The sequence below is a fragment of the Cydia amplana genome, chromosome 15 (genome assembly GCF_948474715.1).
Source record: "Cydia amplana chromosome 15, ilCydAmpl1.1, whole genome shotgun sequence".
In the NCBI taxonomy this organism is placed as follows: Eukaryota; Metazoa; Arthropoda; class Insecta; order Lepidoptera; family Tortricidae; genus Cydia; species Cydia amplana.
The window spans coordinates 3320045-3343885 of record NC_086083.1 but is presented as its reverse complement, the minus strand read 5'-3'; the positions used below and the strand labels follow the sequence as shown (position 1 = coordinate 3343885).

Genomic DNA, 23841 nt, shown 5'->3' with positions numbered 1-23841 from the left:
ATATTATATACACATAAAATGCAAATATTTAAGTATAAAAGATAGTTATACTAGGTATACAAGTGCAACAAGCAACACAAGTCAAAGGTGAGTCCCTAAGAGAAAAGGAGACTTTGCCAATTGAGTCCAAGACTACATTAATTTGGCTCATATGATATGACCTCAGAGCTAAAATTAGACTTCAGACATCTCCAATTTGTCACAGAGCTATTCTCTTGGCAGCCCGAGGGCGATTTTAATTATTTTAATTAATCTTTGTGGAATTGTGTATGTGTGTGTGTGTGTCAGTATTTTTTTAAGAATCTTGCCATCGGCAACAACATTGTACAGCATGGTAACCACCCAAGGTAATTTGAGAGTTGCCTAAAATGCCTTACAATAAGTCCGCCTTTTGAAACTGTATATTTTTATAGTGCAATATAGTTTAAATTAATAAAATAATGAATAAAATCAGTGGCAGAAGTCGCTAAGCAGGTGAGATGACTCAAAATGAACTAAACACCCTTTTATTGTTAAGGGAATAAGAGAAGAGTCGGACCAAGCCAACTCTGCAGCGTGTTTGATAATGATAGCATAGAGTGTGGTAGTGTTATTATAAACATTATGTTTAAAATAGGTAACACTTCCACAATATGCTATAATTTATCAAACACGGTGCAGAGTTAGATTAGACAGACTCTAAGAGTGTGTGTAGGTTACTTTGAATATTTCAGCTGGGACTTAGGACGATATATTTAAATTAATAACATATTTCTAGAAAAATAAGAGATTGTTATAAAAAAGCACACAACATAATCAACATATATCTAAAAAAAAATTCTTTCCAAAGACAACTTTGCAAAGAGTTTATTTTGTAACACAAAGGTAAAGTCCTATCTGTGCCATCTTCCTCTTCCAAATTTTATAATTGCTCATTTACTTTTCGGGCCATTCGACTATGGAACTCTCTCCCTGTTGAGTTAAGATGTTCTCAATCTATTACCTCCTTCAAATCAAAGCTTAAGGAATACTATATTTCCGTACCTTAGTTTTATTTTTATAATAATTGACACTGTTGTTTCTTTATTTAATATATACTTTTAATGTATGTATGTGTCTAGATGTTTATGGTTATACGTATTTAAGTATGTTTATCTTTATTAATGTTTTGTGTTGTTTGGTTATAGTCAATTCGACTTTTCATATTTTTTCTTTGCACCACCTACCGTATATTCTGATTCTTTTGTCTCCGATACCCAAAGGTTGTCTGGAAGAGATCGCTCTTAAGCGATAAGACCGCCTGTTGTTACCTCTATTGTCTTTGTTTATGTTATTGTACATTTATTGTAAACTACGTGTATGTGAGGTGTGCAATAAAGAGTTTTGTATTGTATTGTAAAGACTACATTGCAAAGAATTTACTTTGCAATACAAAGAACATTTACATTATCTACATTGTTCAGTTCCGCTTATTAAGATGGTTGTTCAATGGAAAGTGTTTCTGTTCATGTTTTCATAACATTGCTTCAATGAAAGAATGTTAGACTGTTCCATCTTTCAGACTGTTCAGTGACAATTTGTATACCTTATTGCAAGGAAATAAGGTCCAATCTTGGTCAGTTAAATGTGAGTAGTCTAAAGTGTGTTAGAATTGGTTTTTGTTCAGTTATAAATTGTAATATTCTCGAAGAATAGATGGTAAAAGATATTTTATAAGTAGATTAAAGAGTCTTATATCACTACACCTTGTAAAACAAAGTCCCCACTGCGTCTGTCTCTCAAAAACTACTGAGCAGATTTTCATGCGGTCATAACATTATTTTGTACTTTTGTTGTAGGGTATAATTTTTTTTTTCTAACCTAAATAACTATTATTATACAAATATAAGATAAATAAAATATTTGGAAAGTAGTAAAGAATTTGACTACCTATAGTACTTATATTACATTACATACCCATGATAGGCAAGTTACACAATGATCTAAATGTTTTTTGTATGCAACCAGCACCATTATCCTATTCGCTAATAATTATAGGCCATGGAAGCTATTTCATATGCCAAAAATAAATAGAAATTTAACAGACGGGACACTTCAGAAAACTTCCGCTTTTAGAGTAGAATACAAAGCCCTTTTAACAGGTGTCTTGGCAGCTTTCCAACCAGGATGAGCTGTACAGTTGACAAAGCTTAATGCTGGAGCTTTGTCATACTATTATAGTACATTTGATCCAAAAAGACATACATAAAGCAACCAATACAAAAATGTTTTTACCCTGGATGCAACGCTTGTGTTTTGCATCCAGGGATGCTAAACATTTGTGCCAAACATTCCGCAGTATGATTACTACAATATAAAGGTTTGAATGGCACATATTATACAAGGCAAGCGGTCATTTTCTATGGTTAGCCCCCTTGGTTATAATATAAACAATCTTCAGGTAAAATACCACAATTCTAGGTCCCATTAAACAATAAGGACTAAGGTAAAAAAATTGTGTCGTAAACTGGTTAGGATCTATATAGGTAACTTACGGAAGTCTGAAATTAGCTCCCTGCATACTCCTTTTGTAAGTAACAAGACAATTTTTTCAAAATTGTTAATCCTATGTTTTTGAAGGCATACTGAACAAAAGTTAAAAATTAAGTCCTACATACATGTATGTCATGATTGATGTATGAACCTCTTAAACGAAAATTGTATTTTATGTAGTAACTTATACACTGATATGCATTTTATTAGTCCAAAAATGAACTTTTAAACACAAAACCGCTGTTTTTATAGAGATTCAAATTGAGTGTAAAGAATTAATAGTTGCTAGCTTCTTTTATATCATTTTGTAAACTAAAGACATAGACTAGGAATCCTCTAGACTGAGTTTAGAGCAATTATTTCATGAAACCCATGCTGCCAAAAATACCGGGGTGCGGGGGGACGAGGTGAGCGAATCCCGTGCCGTGATTGGTCCATTCAAAGACACGGACCAATCACGGCACGGGATTGACTCGAAGATGGAGTAAAACTACCGTATGAGTGGCAGAGGGGGTAGCGTTACTATGCTCAGTCTAGAGGATGTCTTGTCTGTGACTAAAGATAAGAATACAAACAATTCATATGAAGCAAAATATTTATGTCTAGTGAAATAAGATAAAATAACAATTCTCAGAATGTATCCATGTGACGGCATTACACTAGACTTGTTTTAAATAGGGAAATCATAGTCAACTTCTGAAAGTTCCAATTAGGTGTGTGTGATTACAAATATTGCACATTATTTTGGTTGGAAAATTATGTATAGTTTATTTTGGTGTCAACTGTATCTATATTTATTCTGTCAGTAATATCACTAATATCTTTACCCTTTCTTTTCCCTGGCATATCTTGGACCTATTGGTACAAAATCTAAAGGCGCAAAAAGAAGATTTTGTAAGTACATAAAAGAATTGAATCAATGTACCTTACCTATTTAAAGTAATATTCGGAATTAGAAAGTGTATATTGTATAATTTTTTTTTAATGTAACATGTAATATAATAAAATATGATTAAATTAATTAATTAAAGTTAATTACAAAAAACACACCTTAAAAAAATATTATTGTATAATGTTTTCTGATTCAGGCATATTTTTCATGAATATATCTATGAGAAAGGGTCGAAATATGAATGCAACTTTATCATATTATCAATACAATGATAAGCATGAGCAATGCAATAAAATATTCTGATTATGAAAGGAAACCTTCAGAAGTGATTGTTATAATTTAATAACACTTAAATGTTGTTTAAAAGTTTTATAGCAGTTAAAATAGACTCATAAATCGACTAGTCATACAAAATAGTAACTGTGTTCCTCAAGCCTGTGATGTGATGAACACAAAAGCATCACTTAACATAGTTGATTGTTTACATTCCTGGATATTTAAGGCACGGAAGACATCAGCAGAGGGGACAATTAATCTAGTATAAATAGAGCGACGACGTGATACCATTTAAACATCGTGATTCGTAATACCAAAACTTTATTTGATATTTTTAACTCTGCCTGGTAATGGTATCCACCCATGTTGTTATTAGTTTTTTTAGACGTTAGGACTCAAAATGAGGATGACTCACCGAATAATTTAAATTCACACAACGTTAGTGAGAATTCGGTCCATTATTGCAGCATACAACGAAACAAAATCCAAGGGACATCGCATCGCCACCCCGGATCCAGTCACTTTACGTTTCACGATACACAAACGTTTTTAAACGACACATAACGTAGCACTATGTAACCGATAATCACATAATTACAAGAAAGGTCATAGCGTAAAGACGTTACTGTGAGAAATATGCACTTGTTCACACAAAAAAACTAACAATTTAACGCACAAATGCCATTCTAGCCGCCTGTCGCTACTCGTTACTTTCGTTCGACCGAGCGAGGCGGCGAAGCGGGGGCAGGCGGGAGCAAGCGAATATCACGTTTCGGGAGCACAGCCTTCCAAGTATTTACCTATGAAAAAAATCTTGAATAACGTTAAATACGGCTAAAATTTAATAGATAAATATATGAGGATATAAAATGATACTATAAATATTGATATGCGATTTCGCTGTGAGTAATTGAAACTACGCGCTGAAACTCAAGGTTGAAATGAAAAACTTTATTGGCACAAACAATGGCTCTATGGCAACATTTTATATTTTGAATTTTGTGATACTATGAAAATCAAAGAAAATATTATAAATACATTTAATATTTACTTTGTTGATAATATAGATTTATAGCTGGTCAACCAAATCTTGTCAGTAAAAAAGGCGCGAAATTCAAATTTTCTATGGGACGATATCCCTTCGCGCCTACATATTTCAAATTTGCCGCCTTTTTCTACTGTCAAGATCTTGTTGACCAAGTATAGTTTATTTACATTTCATTTAAAAAAATAGATGATGGTGATACCTATAGTGTGTCAAAGGTCTGTTTGATTTCAAACATAGACAGAGAGAATCATACTATCTTTGTCATACACTAGTACTAGCACCCAAAAGAAAAGGATGAGTCAATGTTTTTTTGTTTCATATTTACTGACAAGATTTGGTTGACCCAGTATAACTCCTATATATTATACTCTTTGGTGATACCTCGGTTACAATTGCCATAAAAATAAAACGGAACGTCACTAATATCTGTCACAGCTGAGCTGTCACATTCACGTATGTCACTTTGACGTGATAAAATTCACTATCCTATCCAGCCAGTCCACCACTTGGTATTTGCATGGCTAAAATTTGATTGTTCAAAAATGTCGAAAGATAAAAATGTTTGGTTTGCAGAAGAAATCCTCTTAGACGCTAAGCTTATCAACTTCCAACTGGAGACGGGCGAGTGGGATGCCGTGGAGGAGATGCTGCGGGCCGAGGCGCAGCTTTCTCGAGACGGCGAGACTGGACGATTGCGACCGTAAGCATTCATGATATTGCGATTTAAACACGTATTATCATTACTATCTGCAGTGCTGAATTGCTTAATAACTGATTTTTTCAATGTTATTCGTGTTCGTCTGGGTGTTATCTTTATTCAAAACACTACAGGCATTTTATATCAAGATCTCACATACATAAAACTTAGTCCTAAAAGAAACGAATGTATTTAATACTACATATTAAATAGCATAACAATTAGTTATAGTAACTCCTAAAAATTATGTAAATAAAGACTACACACGCAGGTAACTGCATCCAATAGTAAACCCTGGTTTGACCAAAAATAGATAGTAATCGTAACAAATGATATCAATACAACTAGCGCGAGCCGTGTGGGGCACAGCAGGTACTTGCCGAATGACAGTAGGTATATATGTTTGCGTCGAAACAGGGTTTATTACAGGCAGCTGTATTGTTGATGTATGGTAACTACCTACCTAAGTACTGTAGTTATTTTAGTTTGAGTTTATTTGAGCTGAGCGCATCGCCAACAAACTGTTCTACAGTTTGGCGAAACTTTAGTTATAAGTACTCTGTACTTTGTATTTTGGTAAATTAAATATATATATATATATATATATATAAAAGCACATTGGGGTGATCCATGGAATAATACATTATTTTGCATTTCTTAGTGTCTTGTGATAATATTTGGATGTTTTTTGGACTGTCACTTGAAAATATACTCCTATCATCAAAAAAAAGTGGAAACTAGTTTATCTGAAAAAGCATGTTTTTACATATATGTATATGTTTAATTCATTTTGTTTTGAACAGTTAAATCATATTTAACAATCTTATACACTATTGCCACTATTGGTGACAAAGGTGACACAGATTAGCTTTGCAAACAGTCTAACATTATTCTTAGTATGAGTGAGAATCGTGTTAGTTTAAATTCCTCATTTTATCATTTCAGTAAAAAAGCATCAGAGTACACGCTCCGTCTCATAGCCGAAGTGCTCCATATCATGCGGTTGGATGTGGAACAGGCCTCTTATAACCGCAGCACCCTGGCTGTAGCTGAGCAATGCTTACGCCTCGTCCGCTCCTGTGGAGCCTCTGGCACCAAAATGCAAACATACATCTCAAAAGAACTCTCCATTTTAGACTCCATGCTGATTTTAGCTACCGAATACCAACATCCTAGTGTCGACTTCCTGAATGAAGAATTACAGAAGAAATATGAATCCTGTATGATAGTATTAATTCAAACACTTGGAAATTTAGTCGTCAATAACCCATTTAATCAAATCATAATTTGGAATAAATTTGACACAATTATTCTCAATTCCTTAGTCAGTCCTAATGACAAGATATCTTCAGCCGCAGCCATGATTGTTTACAACATATTATTGGTACAACCTAATGTGTTACCAGATGATGTTATGCTGCTCAATTCTCTAGCTTACATGTATAGCAACGGCAACACTGAGTACCCGCATTTAATTATAGAATATTTCATTGGTGTTGAAAACACATATATAGAGAAGCTATACTCAAAATTGGATCCGGAATGCAGAATGCTAGTTTTAAATCTAGCGTACAACATTTTGATGTCTACGGAATCTCAGGATATTAATGTATCGGTGAATTTTGTGAAGTTTATGGCGCACGAGTTTAAGACTAAATCGGACTGTATTTTGAAGACAGTGGACAAGTATGTGAACAGTATAGAGCCACAGGAGGTAGTTTTTCTGCTTGAGATCATCGCAACAGCTTCAAGTATGGATACATATATGGATTGCTTGCAGAGTGATACTTCTCTGTTTATAAATTGTGCTTGTAAGTTGAGAATCTTCATTTATTTTGTAAATATTGCTCAAGTTAGTGTGAGTACCTCAGACCACCCTCTGGACTACTAAATTCAGGAAAATACTTAAAATTGATTACTGCAAGAGTTCTACATGTCAAATTTCAAAGAAAGTTTTGTATAAGAATCATTTTAATACTTACTTTGTAGGTACTGCCGGTTGGTATTTCTACACTCACTTGTATTGATAAAAATGCTATTTAAATCTTCATATTACGATCCTTCTCTATATTATTTATCCTCCACATCCGAACGGTTTCAGTTCGATTTTATAACAAAATAAATTATATTTGTCTACTATAAAACTCATATTTATATTTATTCAAGTTTGAATTCACACCTTTTTGCCTACAAAAACTTGTATAAACATAATAGATTAAAATTTCTTATTTACCTAAAATGTAATTGCTTTGATATTTATAGTGGCCAATTTATTATTCGGTATTTCTCTTAGATTCCTACGATACAGGCTGTGCCTAGTGTGAGGATCACTGTACTGCTTTTATTGATTATTGTATTTCCTGTAATAAATATATTTTGAATTTGAATTTTTGAATTCTTGTTCCAGTCCTGTTGCGCGCCATCCACACGCTGGGCAGAGAGAGCAGCAACTTTTTCTCGTCGCTCAACAAGTTGTATGAGGCTACAGGCCGACAGCTGATTAACGATGAAACGGCTTACAACACTCCACCACCAGAGAGTATGTGTTCAACTTTATTCTGCCTTTATAAATATACTAGCGACCCGCCCCGGCTTTACACGGGTTAACAAACTATACATAAACCTTCCTCTTGAATCACTCTATTTAAAAAAACCGCATCAAAATCCGTTTAGTTTTAAAGATCTAAGCATACATAGGGACAGACAGACAGCGGGAAGCGACTTTGTTTTATACTATGTAGTGATTAATCCTTTGAAGCCAAGCAGCGCCTGTCGTGCGCGGCGCGTTATTGTGAACCTTGTCGGAATGCACGAAGGTTGATATTGGGTTGTAGTAGTGGACGCCTATGGCGGTCAAAGGGTTAAAAGCCTTTTAGGAAATATAGCGAGTAGCGATTGACTGCTGTCTTGCACGATAAACATATGTGTAAAGGTAGATTTTGTTTACCTACACTGCCGACTCAAACAGCCTCGATAATCATTGCCGGTTTGTCCATGCCTTTAAAAAGTATAAAAGTTTGACAGTTAAAGAAATTTCGCCATATTCTAAAATACTGGATTATCAATTAAACGTTTCGCTTTGCTCGTCTTGGCGGGGGCACTACCGTGCCCCCAGATCTTGCTTCACGCGACTTCTGTGAAGCGGCTATATTCGATTTTTTATTAAACGTGAAATAAGTTTTATGGCGTATGTGTTCAAAGTTACCATGTACGAGGGGTGTTCAAAATATTCTCGGTATGAGAATGAAAACAAACAAGTACGAAAAGTTTGATATTTTTATTTTTCAATATACTCCCCCCCTATGTTCATACACTTAAAAGATCGATCAATTATTTTTTTTAATCCCTCGTAAAAATATTTTTTATCTTTCGTGTAAAAATGCTCCTCCACTGCCGCCTTCAATGCTTCATCGTCAGAAAATTTATTTCCACGCAGATCCTTTTTAAGATTGGGGAGCAAAAAGAAGTCGCTGAGGGCTAAGTCCGGACTATACGGTGGGTGAGTAACAGTTTTAAACCCACATTCAACAATAGCTGCCTTGGCAATATGAGCAGTATGGACGGGGGCGTTGTCATGCAGAAGCAGAATACCTTTGGTTAACTTTCCTCGCCTCTTTTCTTTAATTACATCCTTTAATTGACGTAGAATGTTAGCGTAGTACTGTCCTGTGATATTTACACCTTTTTCTTTATAATCGATTAGTAATACTCCTTCACAATCCCAAAATATCGTGGCCATGACCTTGCCAGCTGAAGGGATGACCTTGAACTTCTTGGGATGAGCTGAACCCTTAATGTGCCACTGCATGGACTCTTGTTTACTCTCTGGGTCATAATGATGAACCCAGGTTTCATCTCCAGTAACTATTCTTTGCAGCACCTCATCAGGATTTTCACCGCACAGGTCAATAAAATCGGAACAACAAGCTACACGCATGTCTTTTTGAAGCCGAGTCAGCATTCGCGGAACCCATCTTGCACTTACTTTTGACATATTAAGATGGTCATGTATAATATCATGTACGGTACCAATAGAGAGATTGGTTACTTGTGCTATAGATTTTACCTTCACTCGACCATCTTCCAATATAAGTTTTTCCACTTTATCAATATTTTCTTGTGAAGTAGCTACTACAGGCCGGCCAGGTCTAGGGTCATCTTCAATACTCTCCCTTCCGCGTTTAAACTCGCTTGACCACTTTTGAATGGTAGATAAAGAAGGAGCAGACTCACGGTAAACACAATCCATTTCCTCTTTTATGGTTTTTTGATTTTTACCCTGTTTTGTCAAGAATTTTATCACGCATCGATGTTCTAATTTAGTTAACAAACATGAACATCATGTGCGAATTGACAATAAATTCGCACATGATGTTCATGTTTGTTCAGCAATTGCAGAAAAACAAAAGACCATCTCGGTTCGAATTATACTTTTTTTTAATGTCAATGAATAAACCATAGCGGCCAGTAACGAAAGAAATTTTAGAAGAGGTCGTAAGATATCAATACCGAGAATATTTTGAACGCCCCTCGTAGGTTTATATTCGCTGGCTCATACCTACCGATGATGTTAGCGTGTGCGTCACATTTTTGTTTATGACAAATGGCGTTTATTAAAAGAAGGATTTAATATCTATGTTGATATCTCAGATCCTCTGACCAAAAACGACTCCGCTGATAACATGCTTTCCTGCAACGAGACTACTTCAGAATGCACCGAGTCCGAGAGCAGCGAGCAGTTTTTCGAGTGTAACGAAATACCCACCTTCGATCGCTTCGAGCCCGCGGAACCGCCCAAACTAGGTATTTTACTATAATTAATATTGTAAACTTAATATTAGATAATAATAATTTGCCCAAGTTGAAACGAAGACATTTTGCTCGCGCTTCACGTTTGCTTGGTTAATTATTGACCTCCTAGCCTAGTGTAGTGACCCTGTAAGCCTAAATAGTAGTGTCCGACCGAAGGTTCGGTTTCGGTTTCGGTTTCGGCCAGTTTCGGCCAAAAAATCATGTTTCGGCTGTAGTTTCGGTTTCGGCCAAAAAACGGCCGAACCTTTCGGCCGGGCCGAAACTTACGAAATGGTACTTCGGACAAAGACCAAAAGTTGGGGAATAAGTAGGACAACAATATTAATACCTACATATACTGATTCATGTATATTAGGTACGGACATTAATTGGTTTATTATAAAACACAATTCCACTAATGAGGGCGCCACTGGACGGTTGACGCAGTCTTAAGAGGCTGTCAATACCTATAAGCAGTGTTGGCCGAAAGTTAATGCAAATTGAAAATCCTGGCCATTAACCATTATAAATTGAATCGTAAACTATAATCGTCCGATACGGTTTAAGGTTCAATTTATAATGGTTAATGGCCAACATTTTCAATTCGCATTAACTTTCGGCCAACACTGCCTATAAGTGAATGAGATAACACTGTCGCATGTTACTGGGCCCTGGGCAAGATAATAATAAGAAAACTAGCCTCACTTTTTACCTCAATTTACCATTGGTTTGTGTTCCACATGTCCTCTACTTCAGCTTAGCCTTTGGCCTCGCTGCGCCATGCTCGGCCTGCGGTCTCGCTTTTGAATACAATGGACATTGGTTGGAGTCTGTGCTCAACTACTTATCCTGAAGCCTTAAGCACGGCTTTGACTTCGCATGAAAGTTCGCCTCAATGGGGCACTTCGGACTTCTCGGCCCAGGGGAAGATCGGTACCCGGCCTTGCGATATTGTTAACAAAAAATTTCGCGCTCGCTGCGCTCGCGTTTTTGGTTGACCCTGTGTCTACATGTTAGCTTGACTGGTGAATGAATAGAGTTAGACCAAGAAAATTCTGCAATGATTTTGATAGCATACGCAGTGCAACTAGTGCAAATATTATTTATACGTCATAATTTCATAGAAGTTTTGACGTTTAAAATAACACTTGCACTGCGTGTGTTATCAACTTATCAAAATCGTTGCAGAATTATCTTGGTCTAACTCTAGTAATTTTCATAAAAAACTGCTTAAGTAACATCAATTCCAAGGACATTGGGTGTTGACAGCCCCATAATATGTGTGTAAAAGCGGTTTTATGACATTTTTTCAACGATTTTAACAAGTCTACAAAAGTTTCGGTTTCGGTTTCGGCCGAAACTAGAGCCAAAGCCGAACATTCGGTTTCGGTTTCGGCAAAAAAACATGTTTCGGTCGGACACTACTAAATAGTAGTTTGTGTTACAAGGGATCAAAATGATATATTTCCGTCAAGGGCGTACATTGAATCTTGAATGAAGCGATGGATTCTACAATAGAATCCCGAACGTAGTGAGGGATTCTAAAGTAGAATCCTGAGCGTAATGAGGGATTCAAGTGTTAACGCCCAAGACGAAATAATTTTGATACCGTGTGACACACACTGCTTTTCACATCAACTATGAGGAAAATAAAAAAGCTTAGTGTTGACACAATTTGATGCTTAAACAGATTATTTAAACTAAAAAAAATATGTGCAAAAAAAATTAAAAATAGTGTGCTAGAACAGAAAAGTGTTACTTAGATCCCTCCTAGCAGGGAGGAAAAGTGCCACTTTGATCCCTTCTAGCAGGGAGGAAAAGTGCCACTTTGATCCCTCCTAGCAGGGAAGAAAAAGCTCTTTTCCGAATAGGTGGTGTGAAAAGGAATATAACTTAAACTTAGCTCGCCTTTTCTATTCATGTCACTTTTCTAGTAACATACTTTACTTTTATTTCGATATTTTGATTGATGCTAAATATTCACAGAAAACCCTGACGCGAAAAACGGAAACGCCAATGTAAAAATCGACAACGATTTAACCAAAGTAGCCTTTAAGAGGAGCAGCTCAGTGCCAAAAGCGGAGGACCGAATAACAGCCCTCCCGATGCGAAGGATAAGTCTAGAACATAAAATAGACATCGGAGACGACACAGAACCACCACTAATCATAGACGCTATGTCACCGAACGGTAACATGAACACAATTGCAGAAGTTATACCGGTAGCGTTGCAACCTAGACTAGAACTGCAGCCTACAAGCCAAACCGAGTCCCAAGACAACTCCCCGAATGACCCACCTACAGAAATACATTTACCCAAAGAAGAAAAGACCGAAGTCAAATCGTCGCCCAGTGAAATCTCACCACCGTTAGCCGATAACCCGGTGGAGACAGAACCACAAAAACAGTCCCCGGACACGCTGAAAGAAGTCAAGAAAAGTCAGAATTTGTCGACTGATTTTGACTTGAGCGAGCAATTGCAGAAGATTCTGGGGATATCGGAGAAGCGAGTGGATGCTAATGCGGAAATGAAGGAACCCGTTAAGGAAGTGAAGATATCGGAGGATAATGTAGTGGTTAATAAGGTGCCGTCGGTGAAGATTGACTCCCCTGAGAGCCAGAAGACCAGGTAATTTTATTACTTAATTTATTAATTTATCTGGGTACAGATTGACTAGCGTTGGGTGACCTTTTTTGTCTCATATAAATATATAATACCTATTTCACAAAAATAATAAATTATCGTCTTAGTGTAAGGCCTGAGTAGACGCTCGAAGCGGAGCGTTCGGCGGCGCGTGCACCGTGACGTCGGGGTCAGGAGTAATTTGAGCAGCGTGCACTAAGGCCGCTCCTATACGCTTGCATTTGTTTAACATGCACGCCGCACGCCCCGCCCCGCTGCACGCTCAACTCGAGCGTCCACTCAGGCCTTACACTTAGGGTTTCCATGCACCTTTTAGCGTCTTTCGGCTCGGCTCGGCCGGCGCCTTACCACGCGACGACGCCTTTTTGCGTAGACATCCAGAGAGCATTTTTCTATCGGCGATTGCCGATTCCGCGATAGGTGTGAAGAGACCCTTACTTTAGCCATCAGTTTAGTTCTATGTAGTAGTAGTAGTAAACACTTTATTGCACAAAACAAGTACATAACACAGAGATAATCCAGTAAATGTGTACAAAGGCTATGTTGTAGGTAATTGCGAGAGTGACTCATAACAAAAGACAGTCGATAAACATACATACCGTAGACACAGAATAAATAATAGTACTAAGTACAGAAGACTCACTCTCTAACAAAACGCGTCTGTTACGATCAGCACAGATATGGCCGCTAGGTGGCGACAGCGCCACGCGCGGCTTATGGCTTTCCCCAAAATTGGGGCCGAACGGATGTACTTTTAGCTACCTGTAGCAAAGCGACGAAATCGCGGAGTGAGCCACGCCTGCCGTAGACACTGACGAACCACGGGGCAGTACATGCGGCCCACACCAATTATGGTGTCTAGCCATAGTAGTTCCCGTGCACCGCTACGGAACGGACCCCTGCTCGCGCTAGCGCCACCTACCGGTCATATCTGTCATTTTGTTAGAGAGTGAATCTTCTGTACCTAGTACTATTATTTATTCTGTGCTACGGACTATTATTTCATGTATTTCTCATTAATAGGTTGGGAGCAGTCGACATGACGACTAGCAAAACCCTCTACACGAGCGTGGAGACCGTAGAGCGGCATGTCGCCTTCGGGTTCAAAGCTGCTTTAGTAAGAGCGCTGGCCAACCTCTGCTGGAAGAACCAGGCTAACAAAAAACAGGTACCTGTAGCCATTTTTTGAAGTGAAAACTTCTTTAGCGGCGCTGGGCACTTTTTGAGGTGAAAATGATAAACTCGAGACAGCGTAAGGCTATCACGTGACCGTAAGGGGCGTAAGGCGATCACGTGACCGTAAGGGGCGTAAGGTTTAGATGTGGCCACTCATAATTTAAATGGCATTTAAATCAATAAAGAAAAACTCATTGTTATTTGACATTTATGTTGCGGACTCCTTTTCAAGACTCTTTACCTATGCTTAAACACATAAACATGTCAATGAAAAAGTGTGATCTTATTTGAGAATGATAATAATATGGATAATAATAGGAGCTGTCAGATGTTTGGCGCGAGGCGTAAATGTATTGTTTATGCTTCCGATGTAGCCCACAAGATGGCAGAACCTAATATGCACAAGGAAACATACCGACGAGAACGGTAAAATGTCATTCAATAGAACTAGCTAACTATGTAAACAAAAGTTACTAGTAAATTGACATTCAGTGTAAATTTTAGTATGGCGGTTTGTTTACATAGTTAGCAAGTTCTATTGAATGACAGTTTAGATGGTCGCACTTGCTTTGGCAATGTACAGTATGTGCACATATGTTTCCGATTCAGGCCACAAGGTGGCAGACCCTCCAACGCGCACGGTCCCTATACCCCGCAATCTGCATCGGCTGTCAAAATTGAAACACGATTTTTTTAGCATGCGGTCTTGAATGCACGTAAAAAGTGAAAACCTCATAGTCCGATAACGAGATTATTTTATAGATCTGATTCTACTGTTTATTTCAGATGCGAGAATTGGAAGTCATCCCAGTGCTGCTGGATTGCTGCAACATCGACGCTCGGAATCCACGTATCCTTTATTTAAATCGTATATAATAGGGAGTATTACTGCAGTGTTTTGCCGCCAGAGTGCAGCACTAGCGCCTTTAGTAAACCATAGAGTAAAGCTTTGGATTCCTCCGAAAACGGTGCCGTCATATGACGGCCGTCATATAGCGGCAGCAAAAGACGGCCGTCTTTACGGTGGCGACATGTGGAAAGTACCACGGCGTCATAACACACCGTCATCCGCCAAGGTCAAAGCGGCAAATTTGAAAAATGTAGGCGCGATGGGATAACGTCCCATAGAAAATTTGAATTTCGCGCCTTTTCCTACTGACAAGATTTGCTTGATCATCTATAATTTATAGGTAAACCAGAACTTTGGGAGTATTGTCAAGAGGGCGCTCGTTTTGAATTTTATATAGCAACAATTTGTATAGTGGGGACAATGGAAATTGGCAGATGATTTTTGTTTTATTCCGACAACTTTAATAAGTGCGAAGTTTGATGTTTGGATATTTCTTCGGTTTTTACGCTTAAATGGCTGACTCGATTTAGATAAAATGAATAGCGTAAAGTCAATTTTCTTTTTTTGGTTTCTTTTTTTTTTTAGGTTTGGTCGTTTAACGCCCTTACGCCCTTCGCTAGCAATCCGTGATACCGATGCATGCGATACACCTAATACACAAATCAAATGATTACAAGACATCAACCAAATCGTGACGACCTGACTATAGTGACATTTATCCATAAGTTTGAAACTTACCCGTCAATTCAGATGCTAATTTCGTTATGTTTTCTAATGGAAGAAATTTCTCTCCCGCACGTTTTTTTTTCCAATAAATAACTATATAGACTATTTACAACTTTTTTCTCTGTAAAATCTAAAACTTTCGGCATGATTATTGCAGTCTAATAATAATTCACACGAAACTAGACAAAGCAATGTTTACATTGTCAATATTGACAACTATCATAGAGAGTAATTGTTGCCATTGCTAGAAATTAGTACCAACAAATTTCCGTAAAATGGCGCACCCTCAATAGATCCTGGTTCACCTATACTTGGAGGATGAAATATTATCAGAAGAGGAAAATAATCGTAGTACGGAATCATTTATTCAAATCTCGTGTCATTTATTCAAATCTCGTGTCATTTATTCAAAATGGCGTCACCGCTATCTAATAAAACGTTCACGAAACTATCGACACCGTCATGACGGCCGTCATCTTACGTTACGTTGACAATCAACGTAACGTAACGCCGTCTAGGAAACCGCGCCATCTTGTTTACATAGACAACGTTCTAGTGACGTCAGTCAACGCTATATAGCGGCCGTAATATGACGGCACCTTTTTCGGAGGAATCCAAAGCTTTACTTATACATACTGTACCTTAAACTGTTTTTGACAAGTTTTAACAGACAATCAAATATGACATTGATACATCAAGGCGGTTTGTTTATAAAGGGCCCTACCGGGTAACGCGAAATTGAAACTCGGATAACTACCTCTTTATCAACCGAATATGCAAGAGTGATAGAGAGGATAGATAAAATTTCGACTCTCGTTTGCGGTAGGCCCTTAGATTGTGACTTATTGTGGGAGTGACGCCCCCTACGCTAAGTTTCGCGTAATTTCGACCTCGACGGAAGTCTTATGTTTTCAACTCGCAACATAAAATAGTAGAAATTAAAAAATCACACTAAATTGTTGCCATGTTTAAGCATTTCACGTCAAAAATGTGACAGTTACGTAGGAAGTGGAGCCCTCAATAATTTTCTACAATTTCTTGTCGGACTATAAGAGACAAGTCTATGACTATAACGCTTTCAACGGTGTTCACATACTTCACATGCACATACGTCTTTCGCTTATTATATTATCACACTTTGCTTTTACTTTTGTATTGGCATATGAAGACATGGAACCCTCCATTGCGCGTAGCTCGGCTCGCACTTGGCTAATGTTTTAACCTCTCAGATCCCAGTGGCTCCAATAGGAGTCGGAATTGTATGGATTTGAGAGGTCCTGGGAAATGAGGGGTTAATGATCATAATCATAAACATCCTTAACTTGACTACAGTAATAATGCAATGGGTCATCTTCGCCGTACGCAACCTTTGTGAAAACTGTCCCGAAAATCAGGTACAGTATGTTTTTTTTCTGTTGCTTGAAGCATTCATTGATTGTATGAGTAAAGTCTAAGAAAAAAATCATTCCCAGGATTTCACAGCTGAAATAGATGGTGCTATACGGCACCATATCTTTTCTTGTCGTTTGAATTGTCATACAACAAATTTTGACAACCATAGTTACCCCATAATGTACATCTATAGAAGCTTGTAAAGTTTTACGAGTTTATGACCAATAGCAGGGTGCGTAGCCAACATGCCAATCGTGTACGCTCCGTAAGTCCGTAGCGAACGAAAAACGCAACTGTCACTGTCGCACTAATACTGTGGAGTGATAGGAGACAAAGCGTTTCGTTGTCGTAGCACAAGCGATTGTCACCTTGGCCAGGCACCCTGGGCTGCCCGCTTGCGTTCTGCATTGCAGTAGAGTCTACTGTGACAGTTGATGAAAGTCTACTTTGCCGACATTTTGAAATATCTTTCCAGGAGGTGATAGCAAAGATGACACTTCAAGGGCCAGTCGACAACGAGGTCCTTAAAGACATGGGCCTGGCGCTCAACACAGACGGACAAGGCAACACCATCAGACTAGCACCGTACCCCCGATAAATAGACAGGGTGGCCATGACGCCAGGGTAGGGACAACTCGCAGTTGAATTGCCAAGATTTCCAATAACACAGACACAGACAATCCAACCTCTAGACATAGCATAGTCGCGCTACCCCCTCTGCCACACATACGGTAGCGTTACTCCATCTTCGAGTCAATCCCGTGCCGTGATTGGTCCGTGTCTTTGAACGGACCAATCACGGCACGGGATTCGCTCACCTCGTCCCCCCGCACCCCCGTATTTTTGGCAGCATCGGTTTCATGAAAGAATTGGCCTAAGCTCAGTCTAGAGGTTGGATTGTCAGTGAGCACAGATTAAATAATAGTACTAGGTACAGAAGATTCTCTTTTTAACAAAACGCGCCTATTACGACAGATATGACCGCTAGGTGGCGCATGCGCGAACAGGGTTCCGTTCCGTAGAGGTGCGTGGCCATTACTATGGCTAGACACCAGAATTAGTGTGGGCCACATGTATGTAACGGTTTGCTATAAAACCTCGTTTGCGCTCGGCGCTTTGTGCTGGCCGGTTGCAAAAAAAGTGACGTTTAGCGTCGCAGTTAGGGTTGGAAAGAGGTAGGAAGGAAATGAAAGTTGGAAAGAGGTAGGAAGGAAATGAAAGTTTAATTTAGAAAAGTTAATTAATATTAGGTATTTAAAATTACAATAAGTTAGCTAGGGCCGTGAGTCCTTATAACTGAGCCGGCAAGAATGAAATAATGAAACAAGTCTTTAATAGGAGGCACTTTCCTGGGACTCTACTTCGCAGGCGGGCAGTTGTAGATGGCTCCGCTGAACAAAGCAGGCATCGCAGTCGCAGGTCCAGAGAATTCTAAGAAGGCTCCGCACTGTGGTCCAGGATCCTCAGCTCGGAATGGAAACCTTCCAGATTGTGGAGCATGCGCATAGCGCAACCCGGGGTAGTGCAGGCTAGTGGGTTTTCAGAGTAAATCCCAGACTTGATCCCTAGCAATATTGGTCTTATTAGAATATGCACACAACGGTGACTGCGACATCCGGCCCGCAAGGAAAGACATATCAGGAAAGTTAACCTTTTAGCACTTCTTTAGTGTTCACGGATGAAGCAGTCAGAAAAGAACAGATAAGTTAACAGTATAAAAGAATACAACGTAAAATTATTCCCATAAGAAACTTAGATCAAAGATTCACAACACTTACCCGATCCGGGGAAATGTACACAGCATAATAAAAACTAACGGCAGTTTGCGATCTATATTAAATCAAGGTTAGTATTATTTTACATTAAATATCGAAGATTATTAGCGAAAAAATGTGAGCAATCAATGAATCTACACCATATTTTTCATTCATGTGACAGATTCACAAGATTCCTGAAGGAAATTTTAAAATGTAATGTTTTTTTGCAACCGGCCAGCACAAAGCGCCGAGCGCAAACGAGGTTTTATAGCAAACCGTAAAGATCGGTTTTCCTAGGATAGCGGTGCCGTCATATAGCGGCCGTCTCCATACTAAATAATACGGCTAAATATGGATGTCGTAGTATTTGTATGGAGACGGCCGCTATATGACGGCACCGCTTTCGGAGGAAACCAAAGCTTTACACTTGTAGCGACGCGACGAAATCGCGGAGTGAGCCACGCCTGCCAATAGATGTGGTCACAGCATACGCTTATAATATAAGTGTCATGCATGGTTATGTTATTGAACGTGGAAATGTTATTGCAGGGATTAGACAAACAGTCAACTTTTGACAATAGGGAATATTACGCGAAACTCTGCGTAGGGGGCGCCACTACCACGATCAGTCACAATCTAAGGGTCTACCGCAAACGAGAGTCGAAATTTTGTTATCTGACCTCTCTATCACTCTTGCATATTCGAGCGATAAGAGGCAGATAGCTGAGTTTCGATTTGCGTTTCCCGGTAGACCTTTTGTAAACAAACCGCCATATTTTATTGTCTGTCAAAACTTGTCAAAAAACAGTTTAAGGCACAGTATGTATAAGTTACTCTATGGTTCACGATGGGTGCTAGTGCTGCACTCTGGCGGCAGAACATTGCAGTAATATTCCCTAATGGAGTTACCGTATATTGCAGGGAGCCGTAAAACATCGCTCATCAAACGCTCGGTTGGTTTTTCTAATTCCTCGCTTGGATGTGCTCAACGTGTTTACAACATTGTATGATTAATATGTATAATATTTATTTAATGACAAATATTCAAATCCGAAATAAATACATAACTTGATTCAAGGTTTTTATTGAAACGTTCCCTACATTTTTAATTTTTCTGCTTGAGATGAGCATTGGACAAACTCTCAGATGAAATTAATATTTAAAACTAGCAATGGTAACATTGGACAAAGTTGTATCGCCTTGGGCCAAAGTATGAACAGAAGGCCTACCGCGAACCACGTTCGACGTGTTGCCTCTGTCGCACTTGTTAATTCGTACGTAAGTGTGACAGGGAGGCAACACGTCGAACGTGGTTCGCGGTAGGCCCTTCGTAATCGTACAGTTCATACTTTCGCCCAAAGCGATACAGCTCTGCCCAGAAAACCGAATTTCGCAAATTGCGGGCATTTTTCTCTGTCACTCTAATTACGCCTTTATGGGAGTAAAAGAGAAAGATCCCCGCAATTTGCGAAATTCTTATACTATGAGCCGAGCTTCTTACATTTTAAAATTGTGAGTTTTCGATTTAGGGCCGCAAGGTGGCAGTACGTGGTGGCCAGTCTTATTTAAAGTGGTAACACATTATCGCACCGCACCTCGACCTTGGTGCGTCGCACCCATAAGTAAGAGCGAGAAACAGATATCTCGGTGCGGTGCGATAGTGTGTTATCACTTTTAAATGCGTTTTTAAACGTGACTGAAACAGCTTTATTTGACATTTGTGACAGTTGATGATTGACGTTTATCTCAGTGTCGTTCGCCTTTGTCGGTGTTTATTTCCCGTTCAAAACCTCTCAAAATGGTTAAAATCGCCCTCCAAATCAGAGCCAACTTGGAATGTATCGAGAAGCTTTATACCAACCATCCACACTACCAATGGTTCTTAAAACTGAAGTGTAGTAGCTGCGGCGAAGTGTCCGAAAAGTTCCACGACCTCACGGAGGCCGACAAAGTGCCTCAGAAGCACAACCGGTCCGAAACGAACCTGCTGATAAAGTGTAAACTGTGCTCCAGGGAAAATAGCATGGATGTTATTGAAGGCAGCAACGGTGAGACTGGTTTTGTAAACATAACCTCAATTGTATTGTTATTGTTTTGGAACAACTTTTTTATTAAGCCGAATTTTTGCATAGGTACCTATTTAGATTGTTATTGGATAAAACATATATCCATACTTAGCAATTAGCAATATTTTTGACTTAGTAACAACACTTACTTAACATATCTTTAAGTAAATTTTACTTTTGATATTCTGTTGAATAAAAGGTTTTTAATTGGGATTAGTTGGTATTTCCTTTTTTAAATAGTAGGTATATTAAATTGAAGGAACACTATTCGAACTCCATAAATTATTACTTGGAAGCTACAACCTACCTAAAATTCTCTTTTTCTGACACAAATATTTATTTGAATTACCTAAAATTATTTATTGTTCTTGATTTCAGGTGCATTTACAAATGAAGATGCTGGCAAATTCAAGACGCTCGTAATATTTGACTGCAGAGGAGTGGAGCCGGTTGACTTTGAACCTAAATCTGGCTGGATTGCAGAGGCCGAAGAAAATGGTACATGATTTATTGTATTGGACCATTTTCCAGTGTTAACTGACAATTTGGGCTACAATAGAGTCCAATACCTACATAGAGACACATTCTGGCATGGGAGAGGCTAAACTGTACATCTTTTTGACACGCTAATTGTTTGTTGAAAGACTGACTTTGTTGAAAAACTTACATAATAATAGATATTTAATAGTAAGTTTTAAGCCAACACTTCTACTGTTTAGAGACTAGGTATATAACAAACATATATGTTTGTTAGAGTTAATTTCAAAGAAATCATTTTTGATGCAATTGTAATCTAGGAATTGAAAAAAAAGCATTTCTTAATCTACCACAGTATTCCACATATTTGCTAAGGAAGTCATAGATGTAAATATAGTTTTTTTTAACTTTATTACAGTCTATTTTTTTATAAAGCATTTTTTGTTCTAGGTAAAAAGTTTGAAGATGTCGATCTGACAGAGAAGGAGTGGGTGGAGTATGATGAGAAGAACCAGACCTCCGTCGGAGTGTATGAGCTGGAGTGGCAGTTCCTCAAAGTCAAATAAGTGCTTTTCATTTTATCTTATTATAGCTATAATATAAGCAGTGAATTTATACTGTAACTATACATTTTTTGTTTTTGATAAACCATGCTCACTAAATTAAGTATGGTTCAAATATACTTACATATATACACAATTTTTTTGTATACATGTATTTTTTTAACAATAGGTCCTGTTTTGTGTATTTGGAGATTTATTAGTCTCTGTTTAAAACAAGTCTAGTGCCACATATTGAAAACTGTCTCATTTGCTATTACCAAAGAGAATTGATTGTAATAGATAGGTAAAGTCGAAGCAAAAAACGTGCCCCTTAGTGTGACATCCAAAACAGATGGCGTTGTACTGCGCTATGTTGTGCGATCACTGAATTGTCAAACGTCAACTTTTGACAATCTGAGTTACCGCTAAATGTATGGAGCTGTACAGCGCCATCTCGTTTTATTTTCAAATTCGAAGCACGAGATTGTCTTATTTTAGATTTTACGCGTCTTACTCAATCAACGTATCTTTGCTATTATTATGTATATCATTTAAACACATTTGTCAAAAGTTCGCCAATTGCGATTTAGAGAAAGATGCCCTTCTCTGTCACTCTAATCGAGCCTTCATTGGAGTAAAAGAGATAGATCCCCGCAATTTGCGAATTTCGATTTTCGCCCTGGTGCAACATAGGCACACGCTGTTTTGGTCATCCGACGCGTCCTGATGAGCACTTGGGAGAGCAGTACCCAAGATAGAGCTGATGCTGAACCCTGGCTGTACCTAGTGGAACTCAGGTTTGGTGCCCTAACTTTATCACAAACTATTTATAAATGCGATAAATGCAAGATTGACTAGTTCATACAATGGAGCATGGTAAATAAATAGCATGTTTACATATTGCTTACTCAAGCCACTCAAGCGACCCTTCTTATTTGTTCCGTTGCACGCTTCCGAAATCACGCACGATACTTAAACAACTGGCCGGAAAACATTCCCATTCAACGTTCGAGGAAATGTTTGGGGAAAAAGTCAGTATGCCGTTAGGAAATGCGACTAACTTCATATCGTATCATTATATGACGAACGATTCGAACACGTATTGAACTCGATTGGCGCGTGTTTTTGTTTAAAGATGAAAACGTTGAATCGGTTTCTATTATTTTATGCCCAACAAAACGTTAGTAAAGTTTTTCTATAAAAAATCTAGCGACAGTCTTTTTGTTTCCTGGATGCGATTTCTTTACAATATTTTTTATTTACGATTTTGTAACATTGCCTCCTGAATTATGACGAGGACATTGAAAATAGTAAACTTTTAATTATTCTTTTTTAATTTCTTCGAACCGATTTGACATGAAAACTCGGTAGAATATTTATAACCCACATTGTTTCGTTTTGTCAGCAGTCAAAAAGTGTCGTCTAACACCGACATTTTATAGTTCCTTCCAGTCTAGTTTGTCTTATGTTGACAGAAGATGGCCACAGAAATAGTCGTCTAAAATAGTCTAACCCTAAATGAATATTTGAATAAGTACATTCTGCAGTACAATTTTGTATTATTTGTTTCAGTAAAAAATTGTAAACTGAATGTAAAAGTGTATTTGATTAGCCATAATCTCATGATTCATTTTGCTAAATTTAATAAAATATAACTGAAAAAGTATACGTAGCATTGTTTATACCCGTTAACACCTCGTAAAAACCAATGCTACAAATACGTAACGCTTTTTTGTCCGTTACCCACACACCGTGCTAGTCCACAACGTCGTATGTGCACACTAGTTTCATATATAAATAGTAACCCGTTTTTCAGTGTATTTACGGCAGATATCGTGTCGTATCTAAATGGCTCGTCGCGTGCGTGCATACTTCCCTTTCCGCGGGTCTTCGATGCTATTTTCTATCGAAAGTGGACGAATTTTATGTTTGTAGAAACGTAAGTTATTTGCGTCTTTAGGTATTTTAACAGTTTGGAGATGATACCTATTGGGTA

The 23841-nt window shown here is 38.2% G+C and overlaps 3 protein-coding genes across 3 annotated transcripts in view; 2 read left to right on the top strand and 1 right to left on the bottom strand.

The window, feature by feature from the left end:
- LOC134654768 (E3 ubiquitin-protein ligase SH3RF3) overlaps positions 1 to 4566 on the bottom strand; it is a 54005-nt gene extending 49439 nt beyond the window's left edge. The window contains exon 1 of the mRNA XM_063510238.1: positions 4095 to 4566. The gene's annotated coding sequence lies outside the window, so the exon portion shown is untranslated. The remainder of the gene's footprint in view (positions 1 to 4094) is intronic.
- A 665-nt stretch (positions 4567 to 5231) lies between these two features.
- LOC134654454 (ataxin-10) lies at positions 5232 to 17611 on the top strand. The gene is made up of 9 exons (XM_063509897.1): positions 5232 to 5427; positions 6370 to 7235; positions 7832 to 7963; positions 10075 to 10227; positions 12202 to 12844; positions 13883 to 14027; positions 14822 to 14885; positions 16944 to 17005; positions 17479 to 17611. The coding sequence occupies exons 1-9, from the start codon at positions 5270 to 5272 to the stop codon at positions 17599 to 17601; spliced, it is 2346 nt and encodes a 781-aa protein (XP_063365967.1). The 5' UTR covers positions 5232 to 5269; the 3' UTR covers positions 17602 to 17611.
- A 2899-nt stretch (positions 17612 to 20510) lies between these two features.
- On the top strand, positions 20511 to 21894 carry LOC134654705 (UPF0587 protein GA18326). The gene is made up of 3 exons (XM_063510181.1): positions 20511 to 20808; positions 21205 to 21324; positions 21754 to 21894. Exons 1-3 carry the CDS (start codon positions 20559 to 20561, stop codon positions 21867 to 21869), a joined length of 486 nt encoding a protein of 161 aa, XP_063366251.1. The 5' UTR covers positions 20511 to 20558; the 3' UTR covers positions 21870 to 21894.
- Positions 21895 to 23841: the final 1947 nt, after the last annotated feature.

Excerpts from the sequence above, each read along its gene's own strand:
- LOC134654454 (XM_063509897.1), top strand. The coding sequence starts at position 5,270 with ATGTCGAAAGATAAAAATGTTTGGTTTGCAGAAGAAATCCTCTTAGAC. Across the intron at positions 5,428-6,369 it reads GAGACTGGACGATTGCGACC|TAAAAAAGCATCAGAGTACA; the intron begins GTAAGCATTCAT and ends TTATCATTTCAG. Across the intron at positions 12,845-13,882 it reads CCTGAGAGCCAGAAGACCAG|GTTGGGAGCAGTCGACATGA; the intron begins GTAATTTTATTA and ends TCTCATTAATAG.
- LOC134654705 (XM_063510181.1), top strand. The coding sequence starts at position 20,559 with ATGGTTAAAATCGCCCTCCAAATCAGAGCCAACTTGGAATGTATCGAG. Across the intron at positions 20,809-21,204 it reads TGTTATTGAAGGCAGCAACG|GTGCATTTACAAATGAAGAT; the intron begins GTGAGACTGGTT and ends TCTTGATTTCAG. Across the intron at positions 21,325-21,753 it reads TGCAGAGGCCGAAGAAAATG|GTAAAAAGTTTGAAGATGTC; the intron begins GTACATGATTTA and ends TTTTTGTTCTAG.